Source organism: Asterias rubens, chromosome 1 (assembly GCF_902459465.1).
Source record: "Asterias rubens chromosome 1, eAstRub1.3, whole genome shotgun sequence".
Taxonomy (NCBI): Eukaryota; Metazoa; Echinodermata; class Asteroidea; order Forcipulatida; family Asteriidae; genus Asterias; species Asterias rubens.
This window is the reverse complement of record NC_047062.1, coordinates 5,593,645-5,621,364: the sequence shown is the minus strand read 5'-3', so window position 1 is coordinate 5,621,364 and position 27,720 is coordinate 5,593,645. Positions and strand designations below refer to the sequence as shown.

General features: G+C 39.7%; 3 protein-coding genes and 1 long non-coding RNA gene across 6 annotated transcripts in view; 2 read left to right on the top strand and 2 right to left on the bottom strand.

Annotated features, from left to right (window-relative positions):
• Positions 1 to 198: 198 nt before the first annotated feature.
• On the top strand, positions 199 to 8,960 carry LOC117296485 (molybdenum cofactor biosynthesis protein 1-like). 2 transcript variants are annotated; one of them, XM_033779447.1, is made up of 11 exons: positions 199 to 506; positions 1,585 to 1,876; positions 2,393 to 2,522; positions 2,825 to 2,992; positions 3,355 to 3,519; positions 4,469 to 4,602; positions 5,152 to 5,307; positions 5,458 to 5,568; positions 6,030 to 6,150; positions 6,540 to 6,587; positions 7,201 to 8,960. In XM_033779447.1, exons 2-11 carry the CDS (start codon positions 1,694 to 1,696, stop codon positions 8,271 to 8,273), a joined length of 2,289 nt encoding a protein of 762 aa, XP_033635338.1. In that variant the 5' UTR covers positions 199 to 506; positions 1,585 to 1,693; the 3' UTR covers positions 8,274 to 8,960. The 2 variants fall into 2 exon arrangements, with proteins under 2 accessions (XP_033635338.1, XP_033635346.1); XM_033779455.1 differs by lacking the exon at positions 199 to 506 and adding an exon at positions 530 to 544.
• Positions 8,961 to 12,154: 3,194 nt separating this feature from the next.
• Positions 12,155 to 13,281, bottom strand: LOC117300866. Its single transcript, XR_004520229.1, has 3 exons — positions 13,213 to 13,281; positions 12,686 to 12,759; positions 12,155 to 12,304 (listed from the first exon to the last, which is right to left on the bottom strand). It is a non-coding gene; the product is annotated as an uncharacterized LOC117300866 (long non-coding RNA).
• On the top strand, positions 12,919 to 20,145 carry LOC117300850 (homeobox protein Dlx2b-like). 2 transcript variants are annotated; one of them, XM_033784710.1, is made up of 4 exons: positions 12,919 to 13,448; positions 13,927 to 14,175; positions 18,282 to 18,610; positions 19,207 to 20,145. In XM_033784710.1, exons 1-4 carry the CDS (start codon positions 13,043 to 13,045, stop codon positions 19,441 to 19,443), a joined length of 1,221 nt encoding a protein of 406 aa, XP_033640601.1. In that variant the 5' UTR covers positions 12,919 to 13,042; the 3' UTR covers positions 19,444 to 20,145. The 2 variants fall into 2 exon arrangements, with proteins under 2 accessions (XP_033640601.1, XP_033640594.1); XM_033784703.1 differs by lacking the exon at positions 19,207 to 20,145 and having other exon boundaries at positions 18,282 to 19,024.
• Positions 13,348 to 27,720, bottom strand: part of LOC117300834 (YLP motif-containing protein 1-like) — a 43,377-nt gene continuing 29,004 nt past the window's right edge. The window contains exon 14 of the mRNA XM_033784690.1: positions 13,348 to 13,415. Within this exon, the coding sequence (XP_033640581.1) occupies positions 13,374 to 13,415 (42 nt within the window). The 3' untranslated portion in view covers positions 13,348 to 13,373. The remainder of the gene's footprint in view (positions 13,416 to 27,720) is intronic.

The window sequence follows — 27,720 nt, the reverse complement described above, 5'->3', positions numbered from 1 at the left end:
AACACCAAATGAAGAGCAAAATTAACTTTTAGGGTGAAAATTTGCAAGATGTAACTGTGCTCAAATCTGAAACGACTTTATCTAGTTTATATCCTTTCGCCGTAGTCGGACTCCTTCAAATGATCGCATAGACAATATGCATGATACGTCTGGGGAAATTGGTTAATGTTTTTATTACGACTGGCTCTGCACCACGTAACAAGACACACGCAAAACTCTCTACTAAAAAACCATAGACTAAAACCCACCCACCGACCCACCGGCCGCGTTCTACCTAAACTCGGCCCCTCGCAAAATTCAAGTTATCAGCTACTACAATACAAGCAGAAAGAGGAGAGCTCTACGCACGCACTGGCGTCGACGACTACTGGGTCAATGGTCTCAAAAGTTGATTTCATGGATGAATGAACGATTGATACTTCAACTTGATTGAGATCCATACTGCATCACCACGGTTTTGCTTCATCGTATTGTACGTCCGCCGTGTATACGCCTCCATATGCACTGTACGTAGAGTGTCGTCATGATCGTAGGGGGGTCATATGTAAAGTTTCCTGTCGTTGGTTATGCTCAAACATTTTGTATTATGATTGATTTTTGGTACAAATCACTAGTGCATTATTATGCCAACATTCAAATGAGTCAAAGAAACATCATCCAACCTCGAAAGTTCAAAACAAAATTATCATCTGATAGATTGAGTTTCATTCTGCTTTAGTCACTAGATAGATCACGTGAGATGGTTGCTATTTGGGATTCTATGGTGTGCCAATACGGGGAAAAAATTAAATATTTTAAGTGAAAATGACAACAAATAGTGTTGTTAAAATCTCACGTTTTTAGCATGCGTGAATTTACCATTTTTCGCGTCAGGCACAGACCTGCGCGCAGACGTCATACGTGAGCATGCAATAAGCCCAAAGTGACGACATCTCCCAGAAACAATCCAATTTCACGTATTTGCTCGCGTAACGTGCAGCTAAACCTCGCTATTCGTAACTTCATGTATGCTAAAAACGTGATATTTTAGCGAAACAATTTTCTGACATTTCATGCAGAACGTGCAGCTAAACCTCCCTATTTATAGGCCTACACGTACGTGGGGCCTGTCGTGTGCAAATACGGTAAAAATTGTAAAAATATGCTATGAAATTTCCATGAAAACACCACAAACGGAAAAGAAGTCAATCACAACTCACCTTCTACAACCCCAGCACCATTTTGCAGTTGTGCGTTCGGAACAGTCGTTACTACTGTACTAACTAGCACGACTGCAGATGTCGTTTTTTTTTTAAGAGTACAGTGCTCCAGTCCAGTTACTTTTCTAATTACTTGGTGATTAGTCTAGGTTCGCTGTGATTAAATTTTGAAGCCAGATTTGTTTGTTTATTAACCAATTTCGCACAATGATGTTTCTGCCGTTGTATCTTAGGTGAACCCTCTATGGTTGAACCATGGATACTTAAAGTCAGTATGAAATAAATAGTGTTACATTCAAAGTGCAAAAATCTCACTTATTCAAGATAATTAACAAATAATATTCCATAATCAACCCATTTATGATTTGTTTTCTTTTTCACGTAGTTTAACAACAGCAGGAAAAAGAAGAATGACTGCTGTGGAAACATCTCATCATTTTTGTACTTTATAATAAATCAATAATGACCTAGAAGAATCAAGATCAACAGTAACAATGACATCAAGACTGCTTAGCAGACAATCAAGTCTGCGCACAAGTCTCATTGATTGGTCAACAATTACCGGCAGTCGTGCGAAATGTCACAGGCCACGATTATCAAGGAAGGTGTTGCCATCGCAACAGAAACAGCATTGCTCTTCCAGTTCAGTCAGATTTCAGAGTGGACAGTCGATCACAGTAAGAAAAATGTCAAAGTTTTGATTTAAAAAACTTGGAGAGTGTTTTTCTAGATTGTCCTCATCATTTCTTAGGACTTCTTATCATCTTCCTTTACTGTGCAGAAGTTCCTCTTTGTAAAATAAAAATGGCCTTGCCCTTTCAAAGATGAATTCCATGTCTGTATAGTTAAGCAGAGATCAAAATGGAGGCAACCTTTACGGCCTCCAAGCATTGCTTCGTTTTTGAAAGGGCAAGGGCACCAAGGTATTGTCTCCTTGGTAAAGAGCACCCAATTAGTAATTGTAAATTTCTACTGGGCACCCAGGCAATGAGCAGGGGGCAATGAGCAGGGGGCAATGAGCAGGGGGCATGGAGGCAATCGTTTTTGTTGCCTCCATGAAGTATCCTCTGTAAGAGATCTGACCTGAACATGAATGCCGTTTGTGAAATTTTGAAATAATCCAAGAAAATAGGAATTCTGAATCGACATAATGAATTTTGTTATCCATGGCTTATTTTTTTTTTTTTTTACAGCAGACAGAGACCAAGCCCAGGTACTTCAAAGATGAAAAACTTCTACCATTCTCATCCTTCTTAACTGACTCCTTTGGGAGACAACACAACTACCTCAGGATATCGCTCACAGAAAAGTGTAGTCTGAGATGTAAGTACTCGGCATGCATGTGAGCAGGTCTTATACCATTTGTCATTAATAATAGGGCATTTATATGGCACTCTACAAAGAACACATGCCCTCACAATCAACAACAGAGAGAAATGCATCAAAACAACGGATAAAAAGCTGGGAAGTAGTTGACTTTTTAGTTGGTGCTTGAAGGTAATTTTGTGTTGTACTTCAACGGATAATCTGATGAAGTATATGTTACTACGAAAGATTGTGCCGTTCTCTTTGTATGTAATTAGTGGGTCTTTAAAGTGCTACCACTACATTCCTTGTTTCAACAGGTCAGTATTGCATGCCACAAGATGGAGTGGAATTAACTCCACAGGCCAAACTTCTAACGTCTGAAGAGATTCTACGAATTACGAGGCTGTTTGTCAAAGAGGGTGTAGACAAGGTCAGGCTGACTGGCGGGGAACCGCTGGTTAGAAAAGACATCATGGATATTGTGGGTAAGTAAAGAATGAAGGGAACCAGTGTTTCTAGAATGTGTATATTCCTTTCAGCGAACAGTTTCCAAGAACTAAATCATTATAACTATTTATAACATTATAACTTTTTATGATTTTGGATTGAACAAAGACACATTGACTAGAGTAGGATTTGAAGCAACGGCCTCCGGATTAATGTGCCTGCGCTCTACCAACTGAGCTCTTTCAATTTCAAGTACATTTATTTGTGAAGTAAAGTTGAAGTACAGTATTACAGGTTCAATAAGTAGCAGTTGTTTCTATGAATAAATTCAGATTACATTTAGCATTTAATCTTTCAGAGTTACCAAAACTAATCCGTCACATGTTTCTTTATTTTTCAGAGCATTTAGGTAAATTAGACGGACTTAAGACGATAGGGCTGACGACGAATGGAGTAGCATTACACAGGAAGCTTCCAAAGCTAAAGGAGAGTGGCCTGAACATGCTCAATATAAGTCTGGATACTCTGATACCAGCTAAGTTTGAATTCATCACCAGGAGGAGGGGTAGGTTGTTGCCATTTCTTTTGTCACAACTATTGGTTTTCTTTTGAAGAAAATTGGAGGTAAAATCGAGACTAAACTCCCGATAGCCACACTATCCCTAACCAAACCCATCATCATCCCACTGCATGTTTTTTAAAGATTCTGTTGGACTGAGAGCTGCAGTTGTAAACTGATTTATTAGCTGTTCTGAGAAGGTAGTCGGAACAGCTATTGTTTGCGTCAAAAATTTGTTTTGTTTTTTAGCCGTTACAACATAGCCACCAGAGTAGCTACATTTTTTGGTCTTAGGTTCCTGTGATAAAACAACTACATTTAAAGGCACTGGGGTGGATTTCAAAAAGAGACAAGACTAGTCTTATCGCGAGTTAGGACGAGTGGACTAGCCACACATTTTGTATATCTCCTAGGACTAGTCCTAAGTTAGGACTAGTCCTAACTCTTTGTGAAATTGACCCCTGGACACCTTTGGTAATTGAAAAATAGACTCTTGGTGTATTTAAACATACAGTGCATAAAATAACAAACCTGTGAAAACGTGAGCTCAATTGGTCTTAGCCTTGTCCAAGGCTCTTTACGCAAGCACCGGCCCGCTCTGACTTCACGAAATGCATAGATACTACACCGCACGGCACATAACAGTACTTGATACCGCGGGGTCAAAGTAGGGCTTTACGAGGTATCAACGAGGTTACAAAACGAGGCGGGATCTGATCCGGCCTCGTTTTGTTATAAAGTAAGTTTTTATGCTAGAGTGTCCAGTGCCTTTAATGTGCCTAGAATTGTTTGGTCACTCCTTTTCTGTACATTTTGAATTTTATAAATTGTTTTATGCCATAGCTTTTTAATTTGTATCTCTGTTAAGCACCTTGAGCTTCTTTCTAATGGACCATGCCACTTTATAGGTTTACGTTAGTAATATTATTATGAGTGTATTCATTTCTCTGGACAGGTTTCAGCCACGTTTATAAGGGGCTAGAGAAAGCGATTGAGCTGGGTTATGACCCGGTCAAGTTGAACTGCGTCGTCATGAGAGGTCTAAACGAGGATGAGATATGCGACTTTGTCGAACTTACACGAGACAAGGTAAGATTATCGTAACCAGCATCTTTATGAGGTACCCTCCAGAATCCCACAGTTGAGGAGACATAACTTAGTAAATATTAAGCTGGTGTACTTTTTTTTTGGAACTGATCCCCAACCGCAGGGGCAAGCTTTAACACTTTACCAGCCAAACATTGCATTGAATTAAAAATGACTACACAATCTATTCCAATGCCAGCATGGGGTAGTTCCTCCTTACCTGATTAGCCTACTGTCATTTCACTGACCAATGAGAGGCAGGGTCTTTGGTCTTCCCCTTGACATGTTCACATCAAATCTAGTAGTACAGGCGACAAGTCTTTTTCCATAGCCGGCCCCAGGGAATGGAACAAACACAGATTCTCCTCTCATACAGACATTCAAAAAAATCTCAAATTCTCAACTTCCCGCCAACTAGGACGACTTTGAGTGAGTGTCTGTTTTCATTTGCAAAGAATTAATTTAAACACAGAGAAACATAATTTGATTCAGTTAAGATAATTATTCAGAACATTGTTTATTATGTACTTTGGTTTGTGTCGTCTTCCTCAGCCAATCGAAGTGCGCTTCATCGAGTACATGCCTTTTGATGGCAATAAATGGAATGATAAGAAGATGTTCAGCTGTGATAACATGCTTCAAACCATCGGCGAGAGGTGGCCAGAGTTCGGACTGCTGGAGGATGCCGAGCCAAACGCCACCGCAACGGTAAGCCTCCAATTGGGATTATTAACGGGGATTATTATTCAGGATGCTGAGGTGGCAACAGACACACCAGGGCCCAATTTCCAAAAGCTGTTGAGCCCACTTCATAATTCAACTATTTATCCAAAGCCAATGGTTTTTGATTGACTACAGGTCTACAAAGTACCCGGATATCGTGGGACAGTGGGCTTTATTGCCTCCATGACGAAGCCATTCTGTGGCTCATGTAACAGGCTGAGACTAACGGCAGATGGTAATCTCAAGGTAAATCTTGTAAATTTTCAAATCTTGTAAATTTAAAAAAATTTCCATTTACATCATTTCTCCTTTATGCCAATTTTGTGAGAATACTTGTGCTTTTAGTTGACTGCACTCATACAACCTCTTCCTAACCATTGTCAACTTTTAGTGTTGTGGACGAGTCATTAAATATCTGTCGCGGTGATACCAAAATGGAGTTTGTAAATTTGGCATCTGAACCCATACATGTGTAATAAAAATGTGAGTCAGGTCTTAGTGCTTCATTATTTCATTCACCAGTGGTTGTTTATGTCGTCAAAACAATTTGGTAACGATGGTGAAGCAGGGTGTCCGACGTGAAGATATCAGATTCCCACTTTGCACTCTCATGAAGTTCGTAGGTTTTTTTTAGGGAATTCTTTCTAACCACAGTGTATACAATCTGTATTTATTAGAACATTTGTTTTCTTTGTGGGTACATGTAGGTGTGTTTATTTGGCAACTCAGAGGTGTCCCTCCGTGATCTGATAAGAAACGGAGCCACTGACGATGATCTACTGGATGTTATCGGACTTGCTGTCGGTAGAAAGAAGAAACAACACGCTGGTAAGGACCGGTCCATAGCATCACTCAGAATAACCGCTGATTAAAAATGGCCTTTGACAAATTCAAACCCCCCATTCCCCCCTAATGATGTTATCATCATTCTTGGCTGTGATCCCCGTCTATACAGCAGTTACGGGTTGAATGGCTTTTGACTGGCACCCCTTTGAACAAAGAAACTAAAATAAGCAAATTAACATTTTTAACGCACGTGTATGAGCTCCCGTATACGTTTTCAACGGGCATGCAAAACATGGAAACCGCAGTCTCCCGTCACATGAACAAACCAAGTATTGACATTTCCATATATGTATCCATAGCCTTGTGAAACATTATTGGAATGTGTAAACCAACTGCCCAATATTCACTGGTACCCTGTCTTGTACTTGCAGGGATGTTCAACATTGCCAAGATGAAGAATAGACCCATGATTCTGATTGGTGGGTGAGTTTCTTTAATTAATGCAAGATTTCTCTTTAGAAACAAGTTGATGGAAGAGACTTATGACACTTGTGGCAAGCTAGACCACCATTTGTGAACAAGTAAGCTGGTTGTTTGCGCGATGGGCGCATGGCTGAAAATGTACGCATGGTCATTACAAACTTACTACGTAGTTATTGCCGAGGTCTAACTGTCTATTTAATGAAGATGCTGACGTCGTTCAGCGTTCATAATGATCATCATGCGAACAACTACAAACCAGCTGCTTACAAACTCATTGTGGATGCCAAAATAACAATCTTGTACATTTTGGTGATTGGGTTTTGCTCCAAATGACAGATTTACCTGGGTGTTGTATAAAACAAATAATGAATGTTTTGCATTCGATTTAAAAGATGAAACACTCCATTCACCCCCTGCTTTTTTTTTAAAGTTAATCTTTTTTAAAGTAATATTTTTTTCAATTTGTTTAGTTACTGTACATTTACAGCAGCCACCCCAAAACTTGTGCTTTCTAGGCAATGATGGCGGATTATTTCAACGGCATTTTCGAATATGCTGATCACATTTACACAAGAAATTTGAGTGTAACAACAGTGTTTTATTCTGTAGGTAACTGGAGTTGGTTCGACTCTAGGGAGAAGGATGTTGGAAAGGAACTTGAGCTTATCTCAACTGAGAACACTATGATTCACACTACCTCGGGAGTAACTAGGAAAGCATCGAGTCGATATGAATTGCAAAGCAGCAAAAAGATGTTGGACAATCTCCACATGTCATTCTTAGATGAAGCTCACAGTCATTTCTCACTGGGTGCGATATCGGTGTCTCGCTACGCATCGTCCTCCGACAGATCTTTCTTAAACTTTCATTCCCTACGGTCTCCAAACTGGACGCTACCTCCATTGTTATCAGCTCCACTAACCAAAGTTCAATTGTCTCCTTATCACACGTCTTCCAATCGTTTGTCTTTACATGATCCATCCTCATCTCTCGATGTGACATCATCGGACTTCAAATCGTCCACTGGTGATTCTCTCTGTTCCACCAAGCTGCCACCTTCCGACCTAAACACCAAGCCTCCCACCCCCTGTTCATCCCCAGATCTTCCGTCATCTGACCCCTCGCTGTCCACTGCCACAAATGATTCAACAAACCCCTCCCGCATGGCTCTAAGCTCTGTACCACCAGCCACTAAATCCAAGCAGAGCCTGAGCCACATAAATGAAAAGGGTGTAGCTCAGATGGTAGATGTTGGTGGTAAACCAAGCTCTTCCCGGGTTGCCGTAGCTTCTGGCAGGGTGTGCTTGGGCGAGACCGCCTTCACCTTGGTTCAACAGAATAAAATAGCCAAGGGCGATATACTCGCTGTTTCACAACTCGCCGGCATCATGGCAGCGAAGAGAACCACCGATCTGATCCCTCTGTGCCACAACATCCCGATCTCGAAGGTGGACGTCAGGTTAATGTTGGAAGAGGAGACACACAGCGTTGGCATAACAGCAGAGGTTCGTACCGTCGGGGTGACCGGTGTCGAAATGGAAGCCTTAACAGCGGTCTCCGTCGCAGCGTTGACTCTCTATGACATGTGTAAGGCTGTGAGTCATGATATCATCATCAGTCAAATCAGGCTGGTGATGAAGACTGGTGGACAGGGAGGGGACTTTCAGGCCAAGGCATCTTGAGATGTTACCCACTGACTTCTTCCAAGGCCCAATAGCTCAGGATATATCTGAGTTTGTCATTAAAGAAAGTATGCCATACTACCTTGTCCATTGCCGTTTTAAAGTGTGTAATCATTAACAATTTGTTTTATTACACTTCTTCAATGGCACCAACACTACAAAAAGAAATACACAAAGTAATAAGTATATAGTTAATAGAGAGAATACTTAATTTAACATGGCATAATGGACAGGGTGGTATAGTACAAACCCTTTAACAAACCCACCTTTAGTTTTGTTTATCAGTGCAGTCTAAAAAAAGAAAGAAGTCTGCAGAGATAACATTATATTTACCGCTTAAGCATCACACAAACATGGCGCCTTGTCCAATATAGAACCTGGGATTTTCTGTGCAAAGTATATTTAGTGATAGTTGATAAAAATATCTTGGTGATCGATTTCCCTTGAGCTTGGAAAAATGCTGCCAAATCTGTAAATGTTTGAATTAACTATTCAGTACTAGCACAAAACATATTCAATCTGAACAGTACATACTGTAGCCTGGGGCCAATTTCATAGAGCTGCACGAAAATAGCTCGCTTATTTTACACGTTACTAGCCCAAATTTCACGCCATATACATTGCTTGTGACTGGTATTTAGCTGTTGTTTACTTAGCATAACAATTGAGTGGAGTCTTGGCCGGTAATCTGATTTTACTAAGCAAGTATTTTTTTGCTTAAGCAAAATTTTGTGCTTAAGCAGCTCTATGAAATTGGGCCCTGGTCTACACAGTTTCCAAGGAGACTTTTTGTGTTTTCTGATCGTCTCACGAGAGCTTTTATTGACACTTTACAACTCCAAACCTTACAATAATCAAGCGTAACTGGGAGACAGCGTAGCGGCCAGCAGAAGCTCCATTGCGAAGCTGTGCTGGCGCCCCCTACCGATAAATTGACTTTGCTATGTGAAATTGCCGAACAAAACTGTTCACTGTATGCCAACAAAAAACCTTTAAAAACAAAAAATCTGACATCTCACTTGACTGTGATGTACAATAAGAGTTAGTTTTGTACAGATCCTCCACTCTTTTTATACCACCATTTTGTATAGGTGGGCTTGAGTTTGAAAAACCTGCTTTATATGTATTTACAACATATTTCAAACCTTCTGTTTGCGAGATAATAATGAAAGAAAAAACACCCATTCAATTGTTTACGCCATTGTACCACCCTGGAAAATATTTCTTCTCAAAATTTGTTCATCTTGAAGGTATTCATGTGCACACTATTCCACAAAGCTGCTATACACATTGAAGAAGTTTGCTGAGCAGCAATGTGTTACCAGCCAAAGTACCATGTTGTTTTAAAGTGACTGTGGCAACTGGTGCCCTGCAATTATTTGCTGATCAATTATATTTTCTGAGGCTTCATGTCAGTTGACACTATTGGTAATTACTCAAAATAATTATCATCATAAAACCTTTCTTGATTACCAGTAATGGGGAGAGGTTGATAGTTTAAAACATTGTGAGAAATAGTTCCCTCTGAAGTGCCATAGTTTTCGAGAAAGAAGTAATTTTCCACGAATTTGATTTCGAGACCTCAAGTTAAGAATTTGAGGTCTCGAAATCAAGCATCAGAAAGCACACAACTTAGTTTGACGAGGGTGTTTTTTCTTTCATTATTATCTCGCAACTTCGACGACCGATCGAGCTAAAATTTGCACAGGTTTGTTATTTTATGCATATGTCGAGGTACACCAACTGTGAAGGCTAGTCTTTGACAATTACCATTAGTGTCCACTGCCTTTAATGTCTTGAGCAAACCAAAGACTTTTTATGAGGAACAACACTCTCTTGAGTAGAATATAGTATTGTTCATTGGACAAAGTAAAAGGCTGTATTGTCCAGGGTTTATGTTATTTTGAATAAATTAACATATTTTAATCAACGCACAAAAACAACCTTAAGAAATTATTTTAAAATATTTTATATCGTGCCTTTTTTAGTTATAAAAGATATAAAGTGATTTGTATTGTAAATTTGCACTTTTAAGATTACTCATGTAAGATTATAGCTTTGACAAAATCGATAGAAATATTATTTAATTTTAGGTTTTTGAATCAAGCATGGGAGATTGTCAATGAAAAATGAAATAAATCCTGTAAAAAATTGTTTAGTTGTGGTAATTAGATGTATTGATATGTCAATAACTACATTATATACAAAGTTTTTCTCGCTGGAAGCTGGAATTGTTTAAAATGTGTAAGTAGCTATCAAAAATTCTACAGACCTTGGATATGACATCACACTCTCAAAATAATGTCATCCTCAGAAAGTGCCATCCATCCTGGTAACCTTATTCTGGTAAGCAAAATGTTGTTGTGCTTAGCTTCTTTTTGTTTAAGGGTCTATTTAAATTGGTTTCAGGTGTATTATACCAACAATATTTGGCGTCATTTTCATTCCACCTTATTTGTTACTTTATATTGGGGTTTACAGTTGCCCTTCCCAGTGCCTCTCCTCCAAGAAGTGTGTCATCGAAGTTTGAATCGTGTATAATTATTGCGGTTTTGGGGGGTTTATTTGTTGTTTAAATCTGTTTATGAATGTAATGAATAATGATAAATAAATTTGACAAATTATTTTATATTGAAACTTCCTGTGTTTTGGATGAATTATTTTACTTTTCTTTTTTTGTAACATCTTTAATTTTGTTTGTAGGATTTGTACAGACTTGATATAGGCCTACATTGACTTTAATTTATTCCCAGGCAATTGCCTCAATTCTTATGGCCATTGCCTCAATTCTTGTGGCTATTGCCTCAATTCTTGTGGCTATTGCCTCAATTCTTGTGGCTATTGCCATGGTGCCCATCGAATAGTTCTAGAAGAAATTGACATTGCCCTCAAAGAGCCTGAGGTGCCCCTTCAATGAGGCCAAACTGACTTGTTAAGATATGAAGTCCCTCGCCTCTACAAATTCTTAAGTCTCTTGATGACAACCAGAGCAACAAGTAAACAAAATTGAGTTGTGCCCTAAAATAAACTTCAGGGCACTGGACACTATTGGTAATTGCTTAAGATAGTTGTTAGCAAAAAAACCTTACTTGGTAACGAGCAAAGAAGAGCTGTTGATAGTATAAAACTTGTGAGAAACAGCTTCCTCTGAAGTAAAATAGTTTTTGAAAAAGAGGTAATTTCTAACTCAAATACTAAAAGACTTCAGGCTTAATAGGCATCTGAAGCACACACTGCTTTTTTTGCAACAAGGGTGTTTAACTTTGATGACTAATTGAGTCAAAATTTCACACCAAGGGAGAATACTGGTCTTAGACAATTAACACAGGTGTCTAGTGCCTTTAAGGCCAGATATCTTAAAAAAAAAAAAAAAAAGGGAATTACATAAAAACTGCACTACTACTGGAAACTTTGCCAGAAGAAACACTATTTGGCAAAGGACAGTTTTTGGCACTGGCATTGGTCAAACATACATGGGTCACTCTATGTAAATAATCACAACACTGAAGATACATTTTTCTTTACTCTTTTTAGAATTTTTATTTTTCTCTTCTCAACATATCAAAATAATTTATGTATGATTCTGTTAAAATGTCTCAGTCATATACAATTGGAACACACACTTGATTTTCCTCAGCTGCTTGTAAAATTTCATACTTGGTGCTTTCATAAAAAGACTTCAAAAGTAAGAACTAAAAACATTTAATTTTGCAATGTTAATGTGAGTTCGATTTGAGGTCATGAAGCCTGTAATCTTTGAACCTAAAATTATTTTCTATTCTTTTTTTTCACAGATATTTATCAAAATATTTTAGGAATTAAGTTGCCATCAAAGAGGGAAAACAGTCACTGACCCCCCCCCCCCCCCCCCCCCCGTCCCGTCCTATTTTGTAAAAAGTGAATCAGAGGGTTGTCATCTGGAAGATGAAAATCACAAATTAGAAAAGTTTCCTTCACAAGTTTAATTTAATTCAAGGAATGACTTACCTTTTGTTTAACTCTATGAAAATTGCTTACCTGCGAAAATCAATCTGTAAAAGTGAGAAATTAAGAACAAGAATGGGAGAGGTAAACAGAAGCTACTGCAGGCAGAATGTCACATAAACGTACAACGGTATCAGGGTGCACCCAGCAAAAAAGGAATGGAAGGGAGTGTCTGCCTCATGTTTTGTAAAATTCTATGACAGGCTTGAGAGCCACATGATAGGGATATAATGTAAAAACTTTGTACAATATTGTGAGGAGATGTTAACTTCAAACTTAATTTAGACCCTGAAAAGTGGTCTTATTTACTGTATAGTTTAGTATAGAATAATAAGGCCATGTTCAATCCACCACCTTGCCAAAATAAATGAAAAGCCATCTACAACAACAATAATCTACAACAGCGCCCTCTATAAAAGGGAACTTACATGACGTGTTGCACGGAATGATGACTTTGCAGGATGACTGATACCCAACCCTCCTGAAGTCACCCACATCACTTCTATAAAAAACAAATAGACAGTGAAAAAAGAGAGAGAAAAACAACAAGAGCATAATAATAACAACCACGAACCAATAACCGGGCGTGGCGTCCTTCTCCCAACTTGGACCAATAAAAACTTGATGACCGCTTGCAGTAATTGTCATTCCTAAACCCAATAATACCAATAAACCACGTGCAGAAGTTCCGGTGCTCACCACTGCGTGCATCGGGTTCAGATTCTGAAGCAAATTACCAGCAATATCCAAGGGAATCATAAAAAGTGGAAATTATTTGTTCCGCTATGACGATGATGTACATGTATTCGGGACTACCGTTGGTGCAGTATTTCCCTTGGTCGTCTGCAGCGTTTGCCTCTCAGTGCAACGGGCAGAATTGTCTTCAAGTCCGGCCCCACGGTAATTGGGAGAACTATAATGGACCCAAAGTGAACTGTCCCACGGGCGTACTTACCGAACAGCAATATGGTGGGCTCAACGGAGCTGCCCCGAGGAGGGATCGGGTCGGAAAAGGGGAGGTCTCATCCGCCGATTGTTCATTTTCGTCGGCCGCTGAAAAGACGGCGAGTAGCAGGTCCGATGATGGTCGGTCGTCCAAAGAGGACAACACCCAACTCAAGTTCGGCATCGATAAGATACTTGGAAATAGTTACTTTTCTGCAACGAAAAGAACAGAAAAGAAAAGTGTCGGTGAGTTTATTTGCTTATTTTTCGCCAAATGATCAATCACACACCTGCAGGGGGTAGTCAATTAATTGCGTGATTTGTGTGACCCTTCCAATCCTAATTTAGCTGCAAGTTGTTGTCTGTCTTTTTTATCAAAACAAAACTCTGCACCAGGGAAAAAAGAGACAGGTTATTCAAATTGATTAATTTATTGATTGAATAATTGAGAAACTGTGTTTGAAACTTAGATTCATTTCCCAACAAAACCGTCTGCGGTTCGAAGGCCCGTATCGAAAGCGCATGTCTTCAAAGTAACTGACGGAGCCGAACTGAAAGCTAGAAGATAGAAAGAATTTACTCCGATCTCTGAATTCATAAGGCCTATACTTCTATTTCGCTTTAAATGTATAGAAAAACACGACCGAATGCTAGACAAAATAATGATCCCACCAACATTTTGTTTTAAGATGCGCCGTCCATTTTGAAATGTTCTTCCCAACAGATAATAAGCCCGACTGTTCGAGTAACGAGGCAAACGGGACATCGAGGAGGGACTGGGATGCAGCTGCCCTCAGACCACTGGTTGCATGCGCCGCATGGAGCAGCCCGACGTACGACGAGGGGGAGGATGGGTTTACGACACGGCGGACTGCGGCCCATCATCACGCTCGCCACTCGGCGGGCAATGAGCTGCAACTGCCCGGGAGACTCATCAGTTCCCCCGGTGGCTATTGTGCGAGTCCATATCAAGGTGAGTCCATGCATAGTCTCTCAAAAATGGCAGAACCGTTTCAGGGCCCAATTTCATAAAGCTGTTAAGCAAAAGGTAGGATTTCACGGTATAAAAAACGTATGGCTAGTCCTAAGTTAGGACGAGTAACTCGTCCTAACTCAAGATAAGACTATTCCTAACTCTTTGTAAATTCCACATGGGTGGATTTCACAAAGGGTTAAGACTGACAAACAAATTGAGCTGGTAACCCGTTTTGTTACTTCTTTTCCTGTGCTTAACACGTTTTTGTGCTCAATACTTCAGGCTTTATGAAATTGAGCTTATACGGCTCATTGTCCATATTAACCAACAAAATAAATCACAAAATAAGACCACGATTTACAGGAAAGTGGAAACAGAACGCTGAGATTCGGAAGAGATTAACAATTTGCAAATTTTTCATTTACAAAAAAATAATGATCTCCCCATTCACTTGCCGCTGTATAGACACCTAAAAAAATATGACCCCATCTTGTTTTATCGATCGGTGCCATAGACCTTTATCACGGTGCAATCATCTTGAATTTCTCCCATTGATATCAGTTTCACCAAACCGAGGCTGGAAGAATAAAATAGTCCGGTTCCTACTAAACTAATAATAATAATAACAACAATATTGGCATTCAGTTTTGTTATTCGATACAAGGAACATGACTAAGACGGAGGCAGCATGATAACAGGTCTATAGTAGTTCAGCTCGGTTTTATTTAAAACATCGAATCAAACTTCATGTGGGTCTTCCTTTTTGAGTTAAAAAATAAGTACAGTCCGTAGCCATCGAATGAATTGAGTTTACATGCCATACAAGAATCATCTGTTCATCAGAAAAATTAAACTCTTTTGTTTGCAGAGATAATTTACCACAAAGAAATATCGATTGTGCGGGTGTCAGTGTCATCCTCTGTGTTGCTTTGTTTCTCGTCTTCTCCCAAGTGTTGTTTAGTTTCCTTAAATATCGCTGACACTGTTTTGTTCAAAGTTCACCAACCTATATAGGCCTCACCCACCTTAAAGGGAAGGATGGGCGCTCGGTAATCACAAGTAAAAGAAATGACAAAACACACTACAGGTTAGAAGCAAACAACAGCTTTCGATAGTATAAAGCATAGAAAACTTATCTTCGAAATAATGTGGTTATGTTCAACAAAAAGTGTTTCAGTTGTTAAGCCACACAATTTGAGTCTGGTAACGCTTCTCAGATTGTATTCTTATTATTTTAAAGGCAGTGGACACTATTGGTAATTACTCAAAATAATTATTAGCATAAAACCTTACTTGTTAACGAGTAATGGGGGAGAGGTTGACATTATAAAACATTGTGAGGAACGGCTCCCTCTGAAGTAACGTAGTATTCGAGAAAGAAGTAATTCACAATTCGAGACCTCAGATTTAGAATTTGATGTCTCGAAATCAAGCATCTGAAAGCATTCAACTTCGTGTGAAAAGGTTTTTTTCCTTTCATTATTATCTCGCAACTTCGATGACCGATTGAGCTAAACTTTTCACAGGTTTGTCATGTTATGCATATGTTGAGATACACCAAGTGAGAAGACTGGTCTTTGACAATTACCAAAAGTGTCCATCGCTTTAATGCATAAATAGCGACTTTTATATAAGATTAAAACAATCGAACGGTTACAAAAAGGTAAACTTTGTCTTTAATGAGTAGGCCTATACATTATACTCGAAACCCAACACGTCCATTGTCGCAATTTGAAACCGACTTAAAATACAATCACGGCCCCAAATAATATTCACCCTATAGTGTAACAAGGAAATGAAAGAAGATAACAGAATATTTACGAACACCAATTTCCTGTCCATCACCGACAATTATTTTGTCGGATCATTTCCTATAGGGCATTCTTATGGAGGGGGAGGCAGTAACTGACTAGCACAAACAAGGCCCATTTATTTTGTTGTTTTCCTCTCGACTATTTGTCGTATTCCTAAATTCTGTGAAATTGTGACTAAACACTGATGACGCCGAACACTAATTTCTGGTGGAAATCAGAACAAACAAACCGGTTCTTCTCAGAACCATACAACGCAAAATTTCATTTTATGTTAACAAGTTATTTTCGCAGTTTCAATTAGGCTAGGCCCCCATTGTAACAAAATGGTGTTACCGCAAACCCTCGAAAGTATATACACAGTTTGCAAATCTTATAATGTACAGATTGTATGTCCACCATCCAAAGCTTCAAATCCTACTCATGTACACGTTGTTACAGCAAACTTTATTGTATGTCCACCATCCAAAGTTTCAAATCCTACTCATGTACACGTTGTTACAGCAAACTTTATTGTATATCCACCATCCAAAGTTTCAAATCCTACTCATGTACACGTTGTTACAGCAAACTTTATTGTATATCCACCATCCAAAGTTTCAAATCCTACTCATGTACACGTTGTTACAGCAAACTTTATTGTATATCCACCATGCAAAGTTTCAAATCCTACTCATGTACACGTTGTTACAGCAAACTTTATTGTATATCCACCATCCAAAGTTTCAAATCCTACTCATGTACACGTTGTTACAGCAAACTTTATTGTATGTCCACCATGCAAAGTTTCTAATCATACTCTTGTGCAACCTTATCTAGAATATTCTCCACCAGTTTCAAACCACTCTTCACAAACTATACATTATTAGCATGGATGCCTTGTCTTGATTACATCCCGATCCTATTTCGAGAAAAACGATCAGGAACCCCCAAACACTTCTGCCTGTAATGCTGTGTCCTTTTTGTTATTAAAAATATCTATTAAGAGTTCAACACATGTCAACAGAATGAAACCTTTTCTAAACGAGATCAGTGACAAACATCGATGTATATTTTTTGGGGAAAAGCACTCAAAAAATGTACAATGTGTTTAATCGGTGGTATTCACAAACGTCCTCAGGGTTTTGATTTGAACCAAAGACACACAAAAATTACCCAAGTTCACTACTCCTCCACCTGTTTGTTAAAGGGAAGGTACACGTTTGATAATTGTCAAAGACCAGTGTCCTCACTTGGTTTATCCCATCATAAGCATAAAATAACAAGCCTGTGAAAATTTGAGCTCAATTGGTCATCGGAGTTGCGAGAATATGATGAAAGAAAAAACACCCTTGTTGGACGAATTTGTGTGCTTTCAGATAGTAATAAAAGACTTCTAGCTATAGAAGTCTTTTATTATTTTAGTGAGAAATTACCTCCTTCTCAAAAACTACGTTACTTCAGAGGGAGTCGTTTCCAACAATGTTTTATACTACCAACAGCTCCCCAATGCTCGTTACCAAGTCAGTTTTTAAGTTAATATTTGTTTTGAGTAATTACCAAACGTGTACCTCCCCTTTAACTCAGAAAATCAAATACGACATACATAATTAATCGTTGGCGCATGCAAGTGGAAATTCAGTTTGTCACTGAAAAAAGAGACGGCCCATTGAAAAAGCCTTAGAGAAGTTGGAATCCCGGGTTGAACGACCTCCTATTGAGTGACGACAGGTCAATCCATATAGTGTTGTATAAAACGTGTTACGGTTCTTTATTCTGTTTTTTCGTGACCACTACACTGGGGAAACTCGTTCGATAACGTGAATCTGAAGTGTGCGGTATATATAGAACTGAGTCTCCCGAATTCCGAAAATAGAGCAAGACGGGTTCTCAAAATAATTTAATCTACCAGGCAAGTTGGTACACACGGTGTTACCACAAACCAATATTGATACCGACACATTACAATGCCTCAACTACCATGTGGCAATATCACCCTTCAAGTTGTATTACAAGACAGTTTGGTTCAACAAAAAAATCACGAAAGAACCACTTATCCGAACAGCCCCGGCTTTAACAGGCCCTAAATTAATTTGCATTGTGCTACCGCAAAGAGAAGTTTCTTCCCCACTTACAAACCATTCAAAAGGTGTACCCAGTCACAATCCACATGTACCCGGTATAAGACAAGGTCTACTGATCAATCATCCCTTTATTTCACCACTCCTCGTAAAAATACTACACAATTGAATTACTTTTATTTTTGCACATCGTGCCACCTCAAACTAACCGTTAACTTGCTTTCAATTACAGACTTATCCTCGATAATGCTCCACCACGGAGGTACCGATCCATGGTCTTACGCCCAGTACCGACTCGACTCTCACAGCAGCCTCCACCCTACCGAGAGGGAAGAGCCGCGCCTCCCTGCCGATCTACCGACGACGCACCCGAAGCAATCTCACCACCAGACGGTATTGAATCCCAGGGTGGTGGGTGGTAGAAGGAAGCGAAGCTGGTCCCGTGCCGTCTTCACCAGCTTGCAGCGCAAGGGACTGGAGAAGCGGTTCAGCCTGCAGAAGTACGTTAACAAACCAGATCGGAGGCAACTTGCGGCTGCACTAGGGTTGACGGACGCCCAGGTAAATGTTGTAAGAGACTGTCAACATGTGAACTTTCGCAATAATTTTTACGGACGATGCTACATTGTAAAACATATGTCTAGCTCTTTACTCAAACCAAAAAAGTCGGCCATTTGGCAATTTTTTTTCTTCACAATTGTGACCTTACATGCGGTTTGCTGTCTTGAATTTATTCCTCCATGCTTGTACTCATACACTGAAATCACGAACCAGCACCATCCCACATTTCACAGAGCTGTTAAACAGCAACTTATACACCAAGTAAATTGTTTACACCGAGCTTTGCAGGGAAGCAGATGAGCAAATTGCTACTTTTGACGATAGTCTGTTTCTGTCCATATATCAACACCGTTTCCTGTGTCTAGAACATTAATACCTTGTATTATGATTCTTCAATATTCACAAGCTTGAATGTTGATGTGGATATTAAACGGAACACATCCAGTCACAGCCGTCAAATTCCTATGTTCACAATTTTGGTTGTGGAGGAGGGGTAGTTAAATACGGACGCACTAAGGGGCAAAGCGAATTACGAATTCAAATAAAAGCAAGTCGAAATTTAGCTTTACCAAATATTGACGTTTTCCACCCTACAGGTGAAAGTGTGGTTCCAAAACAGACGGATGAAGTGGCGTCACAGCCAGCGGGTTCAGAAACAGCAACGCCAGGCTGCCGACACATCGACCGAGAGTACCGCATTTGCGTCGGTCGGGGAGAGCGGAACGGACGGCGAGGATGAGGCCGTAGACCGCGACGTCCGCACGGCAGCAAGTCACAAGGACGCACCGCCCGACGATAAAGGGTTAATATTGAACACGTGGACACCTAAGTGACCGCCACTGCACGAGGACTTGCCATGGTGTTCTGAGATGGAACACTGAAACGTGTAAAAAGAACATGATTGCCAAAGGAAATGAGGAAGATACGTTCCTTCCATTTTTATAGTACGTTTGATACACTGTGCCTTTTTGTGACATAAAATTATGCCTATACGTATACAGTAGTAGGTTGGTCTTTCGCTCGCCAAAGCACTGTAAATAAGTTATGCCTATAACATTAATGAAAATACTGCAAAACGGATGAGTGTAGTATGTCAGCAAAGTTACCAACAGATATTAGAAGATGTTAACAAGACCGATATCAAGTTTTAAAAGAAAATCGCGAAATATGCGACAGTGAAAAATGTTTTGTACAAGCAAGGACAGACTGGCCGATCCTTGTTTACATCATCACTGGACGAGATGATATGCCACTATATCAGCACTAAATGTTTTAATGTGCAAGTTATTATATCCACACAACCTTTTTCAACCACAGACCCTCCTCGAAAGTACGACTTTGGCTGTCCAGGCTTCATTTACACTTTTGGTCAGGAGCTACAAACAGACAGGCGTAGCCAAAGCCGGAGCCGACATTTCGAATATACCTTAAATGTATAAACATGATTGGCAAAGTTGACAATACGAAATAAGAAACCTGCGGTTTTTTTTTGTATTTTGTTGCCAAATAATAAAAACACAATGGTTTACTTGTAAATAGAGAGAAAGTTTATATATTTGATTTGTCAGTGTCTATTTCTACCGAGTCAAACAGTTTGCCGATGTCAGACAGATTTTGCAAAGCTGAATCAAAGAAAAATTTCATTCCCCCCTCCAAAATTTTTAAAAGTACATGAATAAAATACTGTTCCAGAACACGAGAACCTGCCGGTATACTCGTTTAGAGGCACTTCGTCACTTGCAATGTGTTTTTGAAACATAATTAAAACAACCCCTGCGTTCAATTACAAACTGGGCCCTGCGATGTACTGCCATGCCAACAACAGTACCCAAAGAAAACCACGCCCAAATTATAGCAAATCAATACATAACATTCCGAAGCAAAATCATCGGTAATTTTGGTGCAGCGTCGATTTTTTGTTATTGAATACCTGGAAACCATAATGGCGTTTCTAGTAGCTATTTGAACGGTTGTAAAATGTTTATGCATGGGACTAATTACCTTGGCAATGCGATTTCGTTCGCAACTAAACCATATAGGCCTACACACGTCAACACAACCCTTCTGGGATTCGAACCCAAACCAGGGGGGGGGGGGTGATGACGAGAAAACAGAGGGTTTGAAATGTATGTTATGAAATCGAAAAGGATTCATTTCAAAACTGTGATTAATATTTCTCATGCACGGTGCCCTGCTGACGTCATTATAAACAGACCATTACTATATAAACATCCTATAAGTTATTTACTGAACACAACATGACATCGCAGATTTATTGGCAATATTGTAAATACGAAGTAATAAATATAAAAACAGTTTAACAACGCAAACTGTTTACATTATACAGCACGGCAGCGTGCAGTCCAGCCGTTCGATTCTCTCCAAATTATGGCCGTGTCTGTTTGATATGTTTGGCCTCTGTGGTAGGGAAACCTTGGTGGTTGACAATTATCACCGAACATCCAAGCAGTTAATGTCAGACAAAGCTACAAACATTTGGGAAATTATTAGTCTCGAGTATCCAATTAGTCACGATAGTTTGCTTTGCGCGCCAACTCTTAAAACAAAGTTGTGCTGTCTGGTCTGTGGACAGCTATAGTATGATGAAAGCTTGATGTTGATAACGTGATGAGTTCGTTCCTCGGCCGGGCTTGAGTGGAGGAATAAAATAAATAATTGTTTGCTATAAAGTGGAACAGCCTTGGGAACAGGGATAATATGATATCGTAGGTTTGTGGCCATAGCATTTATCTTTCAAAAGTATTATCATATATGAGATGAAACTCAAAACTAACAACTAACAAAATTTTAATTGAACAAAAAATCCACTCTTTTAAAGCCATTGGACCCTTTCGGTAAAGAAAAAAAAAAGTTCACAGATTTACAAATAACTTACAGGGTTTACAGAAGGTAGTGGTGAAATACTTCTCTTGAAATATTATTCCATGAAATGCTTTGCTTTTTGAGAAAACAGTAAAACAATATCAATTCTCGTTAACGAGAATTACGGATTTATTTTAAACACAAGTCATGTCATGACACGGCGAACATGCGAATACAATGATGGGTTTTCCCGTTATTTTCTCCCGACTCCGATGACCGATTAAGCCCAAATTTTCACAGGTTTGTTATTTGATATAGGAGTTGTGATACACGAAGTGTGGGCCTTGGACAATACTGTTTACCGAAAGGGTCCAATGGCTTAAAAATATGACATAGAAGATTTAAGTAAAATTCATATTGCTTCCCTAAATTCACTGCTTCAATATGCCTAAAAATATCAGGTCACATATTCACTATAAAATGAAACCAGTATTTAATCTTTTTTTTCTTCTATTTAATAAGTGTCAGATATCAGAAGTGATGTTGCCGTTGGGCCATTATATATTCACTCTTATTTAAAGGAACACGTTGCCTTGGATCGGACGAGTTGGTCTATAAACAGCGTTTGTACCCATTTGTTGTAAAATGCATATTATTGGGAAGATGTTTTAAAAGTAGAATACAATGATCCACACAAATCTGCCTCGAAATTGCGTGGTTTTCCTTTTACTTTGCGAACTAACACGGTCGGCCATTTATGGGAGTCAAAAATTTGACCCCCATAAATGGCTGACCGCGTTAGTCGACGAGGTAAAAGGAAAACCGTGCAATTTCGAGGCATGTTTGTGTGGATCATCGTATTCTACTTTTAAAACATCTTTCCAACCATATGCATTTCATAACAAACGGTTACAAATGCTTTTTATAGACCAACTCGACCGATCCAAGGCAACGTGTTCCTTTAAGTGTGGCCCAAAACACAGTTTTTGTGGCACTCGAACCATGAAGGCCTTTTGACTGCTCAATTTTGTGATGGGTGCTCTCGCTTCTGAAAAACATCCGTCAATATACCATGTTTTATAGAAAAGAGTAAGCTTTGCTTAATTTGTCACCATACATTACGTCCTGCTGTCAGCATGAGAACATGTCTCTGAGGATAGGCCGTTCTTGTACACACAAATTTTACTGTAAAGGCAGTGGACACTATAAATTGGTAATTACTCAAAATAGCTATTAGCATAAAACCTTACTTGGTAACGAGTAACGGGGAGATGTTGATGGTATACAACAATGTGAGAGATGACTCCCTCTGAAGTAACATAGTTTTCTAAAATTGATTTTGAGACCTTATATTTAGAATTTGAGGTCTCGAAATCAAGCATCCGAAAGCATACAGCTTCGTGTGACAAGGGTGTTTTTTCTTTCATTATTATCTCGCAACTTCGACGACCGATTGGGCTCAAAATTTTCAAAGAATTATTATTTTATGCACATGTTGAGATACACCAAGAGAGAAGACTGGTCTTTGACAATAACCAACAGTGTCCGGTGTCTTTAAGAAAAGGCCATTCCTACGTGTTTCCTTGATGGGCATACTGAAGTAAGGTTACTAACCACCGCTTAGCCAACCTCAAATAATTTTTTTTATGTTCTAGCTTTTACAACGGCTTGTGTGGGCCGACTTGTATACATGATGGGAATGCATCATCATCATTCAAGCAGCTCGTTTCATAATTCGGGGTCTTTCCCAAGTTAAACACTCAGGGAGACAACCACCCCTCCCACGGCATGCACGAACCGGTGGTCCTCGCTCGGATCACGGCATGGTTGGAAATCTCGCAATAATGGATGCCGTGAAGTGCCGTTATTTACGTTAATCCACCCTTGAAGATGACAGCTACAAGGCAAACCTTGTAAGCCAATACATTGCAGACAACTATTAGGTTAGGGCTGTAGTTTGAGTATCTATGCTCATCACATAGGCTTTTTTGATATCGGACGGGGGATCTGGAAACGTGCACGCGCCTGACGCGCTGCGCTCGACTCTCAGCCAATGATGGCTCTTCATTAACCTCAGCGAGGGGATTGTTTGGGGCTTGTGACCACACATGCAGGGGATATAATAAATAGCAAGTGGACTCACATTTGCCAACGGAGAATGAAGCAAACGAACTGTGAGCAAATTAATAATCAAAACACCATCATAAGCAAACGCGGTGTCATGACGCGAAAACGTGTGCGGTTAAAAGCATGTTATTTTCGCAAAGCTTAAAAGACACTGGACACTATAAGTAATTGTAAAAGACTAGTTTTCACAGTTGATGTATCTCAACATATGCATAAAATAACAAACCTGTGAAAATTTGAGCTCAATCGGTCGTCGAAGTTGCGAGATAACAATGAAAGAAACACATCCTTGTCACGCGAAGTTGTGTAAGATGCTTGATTTCGAGACCTCAAATTCTAAGTCTGAGGTCTCGAAATCAAATTCGTGGAAAATTACTTTTTTTTCTCGAAAACTAAATTACTTCAGAGGGAGCTATTTCTCACAATGTTTTATACTATCAACAGCTCCCCATTACTCGTTACCAAGAAAGGTTTTATGCTAATAATTATTTTGAGTAATTACCAATAGTGTCCATTTTATTACAATATTTTAACACTCTGCGGGAAGGTCTCTAAAATCGAGAGACTAAGAAGGCAACAATGAGAAAAAAGTAGCACACCTTACTGGCATGGCCTTGCATACCGGTACCAGTTATAAACAGCATGGTAGAGAGAGGATCGGACAGCGTGATACAAATTGACGTCAACTTCAGGAATTGATTTCGTGAAAAAAAAAAAAAAAACAACACAAAAAGGAAGTAACAATCTACCCAGAATAATTAATAACAAACAATCTATACAAGTATTGGTCGTACCACATCACAACGTACAATTTGTTAAAATTTTCGGAATTAATTGATAAGCATAATATTAACTTTGGTTACATACTCTTCGCGGTGTAAGGGTAAAACCAAAATTAATATTGATATATCCCCATGGTTGCTCCCTTTAACCTGGTGGCATACGCACGGAGCTTTTAACTGTCCAACCGTTAAGTGGCCACCCCAGCAGGCCGGCATAACTTGAAACAATCCATGTTTATTTCCACAGACAGCAATGTTTCGATATTGTCATCATGTCGTTTTGGGGGGCCGCCTCAAAGAAAAAGAAGAAGTTAGCCCGGGATACAATTTCAGATTTGCCGACGGCGATATTTTGATATTACACAGTCCTGAGTACCACCCCCTAAGCGGCCAGATGATACCGTGCTTTGGCTCTCTTGACGGGGCACCCTTACTGGGCCCGTCACCCACTGATTCCAACCACTTAAAAAACAAAATATCAACACAAGAAGAGGCTCTGTGCTTTGAGACATTGGATGCTTAACTTCTACTTCTCGCACTTAATTTCAACCCCGAACCTTGGCAAGGAATTTCAAAGACAGTGCCGAGAGTATTCGATTCGAATTTAATCAACCACTGATGATGTTATACTACTAACGAAGTAAAACAAAACTTACTAATAAGGGGACGGGTATCATAATACGAAACTATACAGCTTAACAGTTTTATGGTTTTTTTCCTTCAAATTTTCTTCAGTATACTGTCTATTGGCTTGCCCTATAGCCTTCACACGCCTTTGTGACCACCGAGTGTAACGGTACATTGCGGGCACATCTTGGGGCTTTTCCAAACCTTGACCAGGGACTCGGGCTTTGGAATAAAAACGTCGGCCAATTTGACTTGTTATAAATCTCCATGCGACTTTGTCGGTGGAATCATCATTGGCCTTTTCGAAACCTTCGGCTAAAAAGACACCGATTCCGTCTTGGGCTTACATTTGCAATTACTTTTGGAGAAGTGTATATTTTGCATCATTTGTAACACTAAATGGAGCCCGGAGCCTGAGCCGTGGTGCCAGAGTTTAGGAAAAAGCCCATTTTCTCTGTGCTCCTAAGTCAAGAAAAAGATACCAAATCCCCCTTAATGTTTTTTTTCCTTTTTTTCTTTTACTACTATAGGCCAAATCCACTGAAAGCTACCGAGGTGAATTGAATGTAGGTGTAGCTCATATGAGATTGACCAAAAGGAACCAAAGTTAATCCATTTTGTTGGAATACACTAACATCATAGAAACTATCACAGTGTCAAGGGAAATTCCCCATTTTTGTTATGCCCGAGTCCGAAGTGGGATTCAAACCGGAACCCACCAAAAGGAGGGGCCATGGTACACCAATTGGGTCCACCGAATAAGTTTTAATATAGGGCAGACTTTTGTATCGCCTCTGGTCCCCGCTAGTCTTCATCAAGGTTAACATCATGTCACAGAGTCCGCTCCATGTATATATGAAAAGAATAAATACATACATTTGCAACCCCATACATACATCCAACGTTACAAAATATACAATTAAAGGTGGTCGTGAAACGGCGATGTACCGCACGTGCCGTCGAGTGAAGGCTTGGGTTTTGGAACCGGCTTGCGGTCCCGTACCCCAGCATCGAAGTACTCGACACTCGCTGTATATAGAGCTACAGCGATGTGGGTTTCCTTTTGATTGGACCTACAATATTTGTCACTCAAACCCACATTGACTTTCTACGGCTTCATAACGTATAAGTTGCTGACCGTTTGCCCTGGAGAACTTTGTATTATTGCTACATGGTATAGTAGAGACCGATATGATATTGGTTCAGCGTTCACTCGCTAACATATAATAATTCACGTAAGAACCAGTCACATGACGCTATATGCATGGTTGTCACATTTTCTCTCTTTACTAAGGTGTTACTTGCGCTTTTACAGCTCGGATGTTTTGGAAATGTGCAGTCGTTCACTCTTTCAAAAGATATTATGCTTTGTCAAGTAATGAAGGGATGTGGATTCCTCGCCAACATCATACACATCACGCTGTCACATGTCAGCCACGCCCGCTAATAAGGGAAGCAAGAAGCGAAGCGTCTATAAGCACAGTGTCACGTAACAACTCGCAACATTTCAGATTTGTATTTCGTCTGAAGACGATCGAGCTAACACATTCGGCGCACATGCACACGAAATACAAGCATACCATCTCTTAACTATTATAAATAAATTACGATCTGACATATTTATTGACGAGACATAAAAACAACAGCTATTAGAAAATAACAATGCAATTAGTCAATAAGGGTATAGAAAGGCAGCTTTTATTGGCGTCAGTTTCTTTTTCGGTTTAAAAGAATTGAGCCTGCAACTAAAGGCTACACGCAGTTTGTACTTGAGAACGTCAATCAGTAGGAAGATAAATCGTAAACCAGAACGACCATTATTACCCTCTTGTTATAAAGCCCGTATACTTTAGCAGTGTGAGCGGCTCTTCGGTTATCATCCCCTTTCCAATGTCCTGGCGATTATTACCTGAAGTCCTATTATAAACATATCAGGGTGGTCCGTCTATTTTATCCCCGGATGGCTTGCTTCGCGACACCGCCACTCGAAGATGTTATGTCTTGGGTTGGTTGGAGAGTGAAAAACGTTTACGTTTTGCGCCTCTTGTGTTATGGAGTCGTGTGTGGTGCGTTGGAACTCCCAGGTCGCTGCTGCGTGATGTATCAGTGTAATGAAATATTGCGACGACGTGTATTTAGAAGGTTATTTTGAACTATATTATTATTTAATGTAAGCATTTAAAATTAAACAGACCGTTGTTATGACTTCAGCCAGAATCGCACTCTGCAAGATGTAAACTGAGACGGTCGTTTTATCTGCGAGCGAGCGATAACGCGTCCCAGGTACATTTCCTTCCTCTTAGATACATTACAAATATGTTTGTTATGCTATGAAGAAACTACATACATTTTGTTTAGTGTTCCATGGACCACGAACCTCAGCTTATTTTCCTCGTGTGAGAACTCTGGTCATTTTCCAAATAAAGCATCGATGATCCTGCGAAGATAATTATTATAAACTAAACTCATGCCGCCATCGCCAACCCATGTTAACACAATAATAATGTACAATATTTGTGTAGCATCGGTTCGCCGCAACGCAACAACGATGCAGACGACAATTTCAAAATGTTTTATTTTGGGCGCCAATAACGACCACTTTCAGGCTACATTTATTTCAATGGCGGCCATGTTAAGACTGCGAGGGTCTCTAACGAGCTGCAAACGTCCCCGTTGCCGCCGCTTCGACGGGTCGTAAATCCGTCAGCAGGTGTGCTACATTGGAATAAACTCCACTAAAAAAACCGCTCA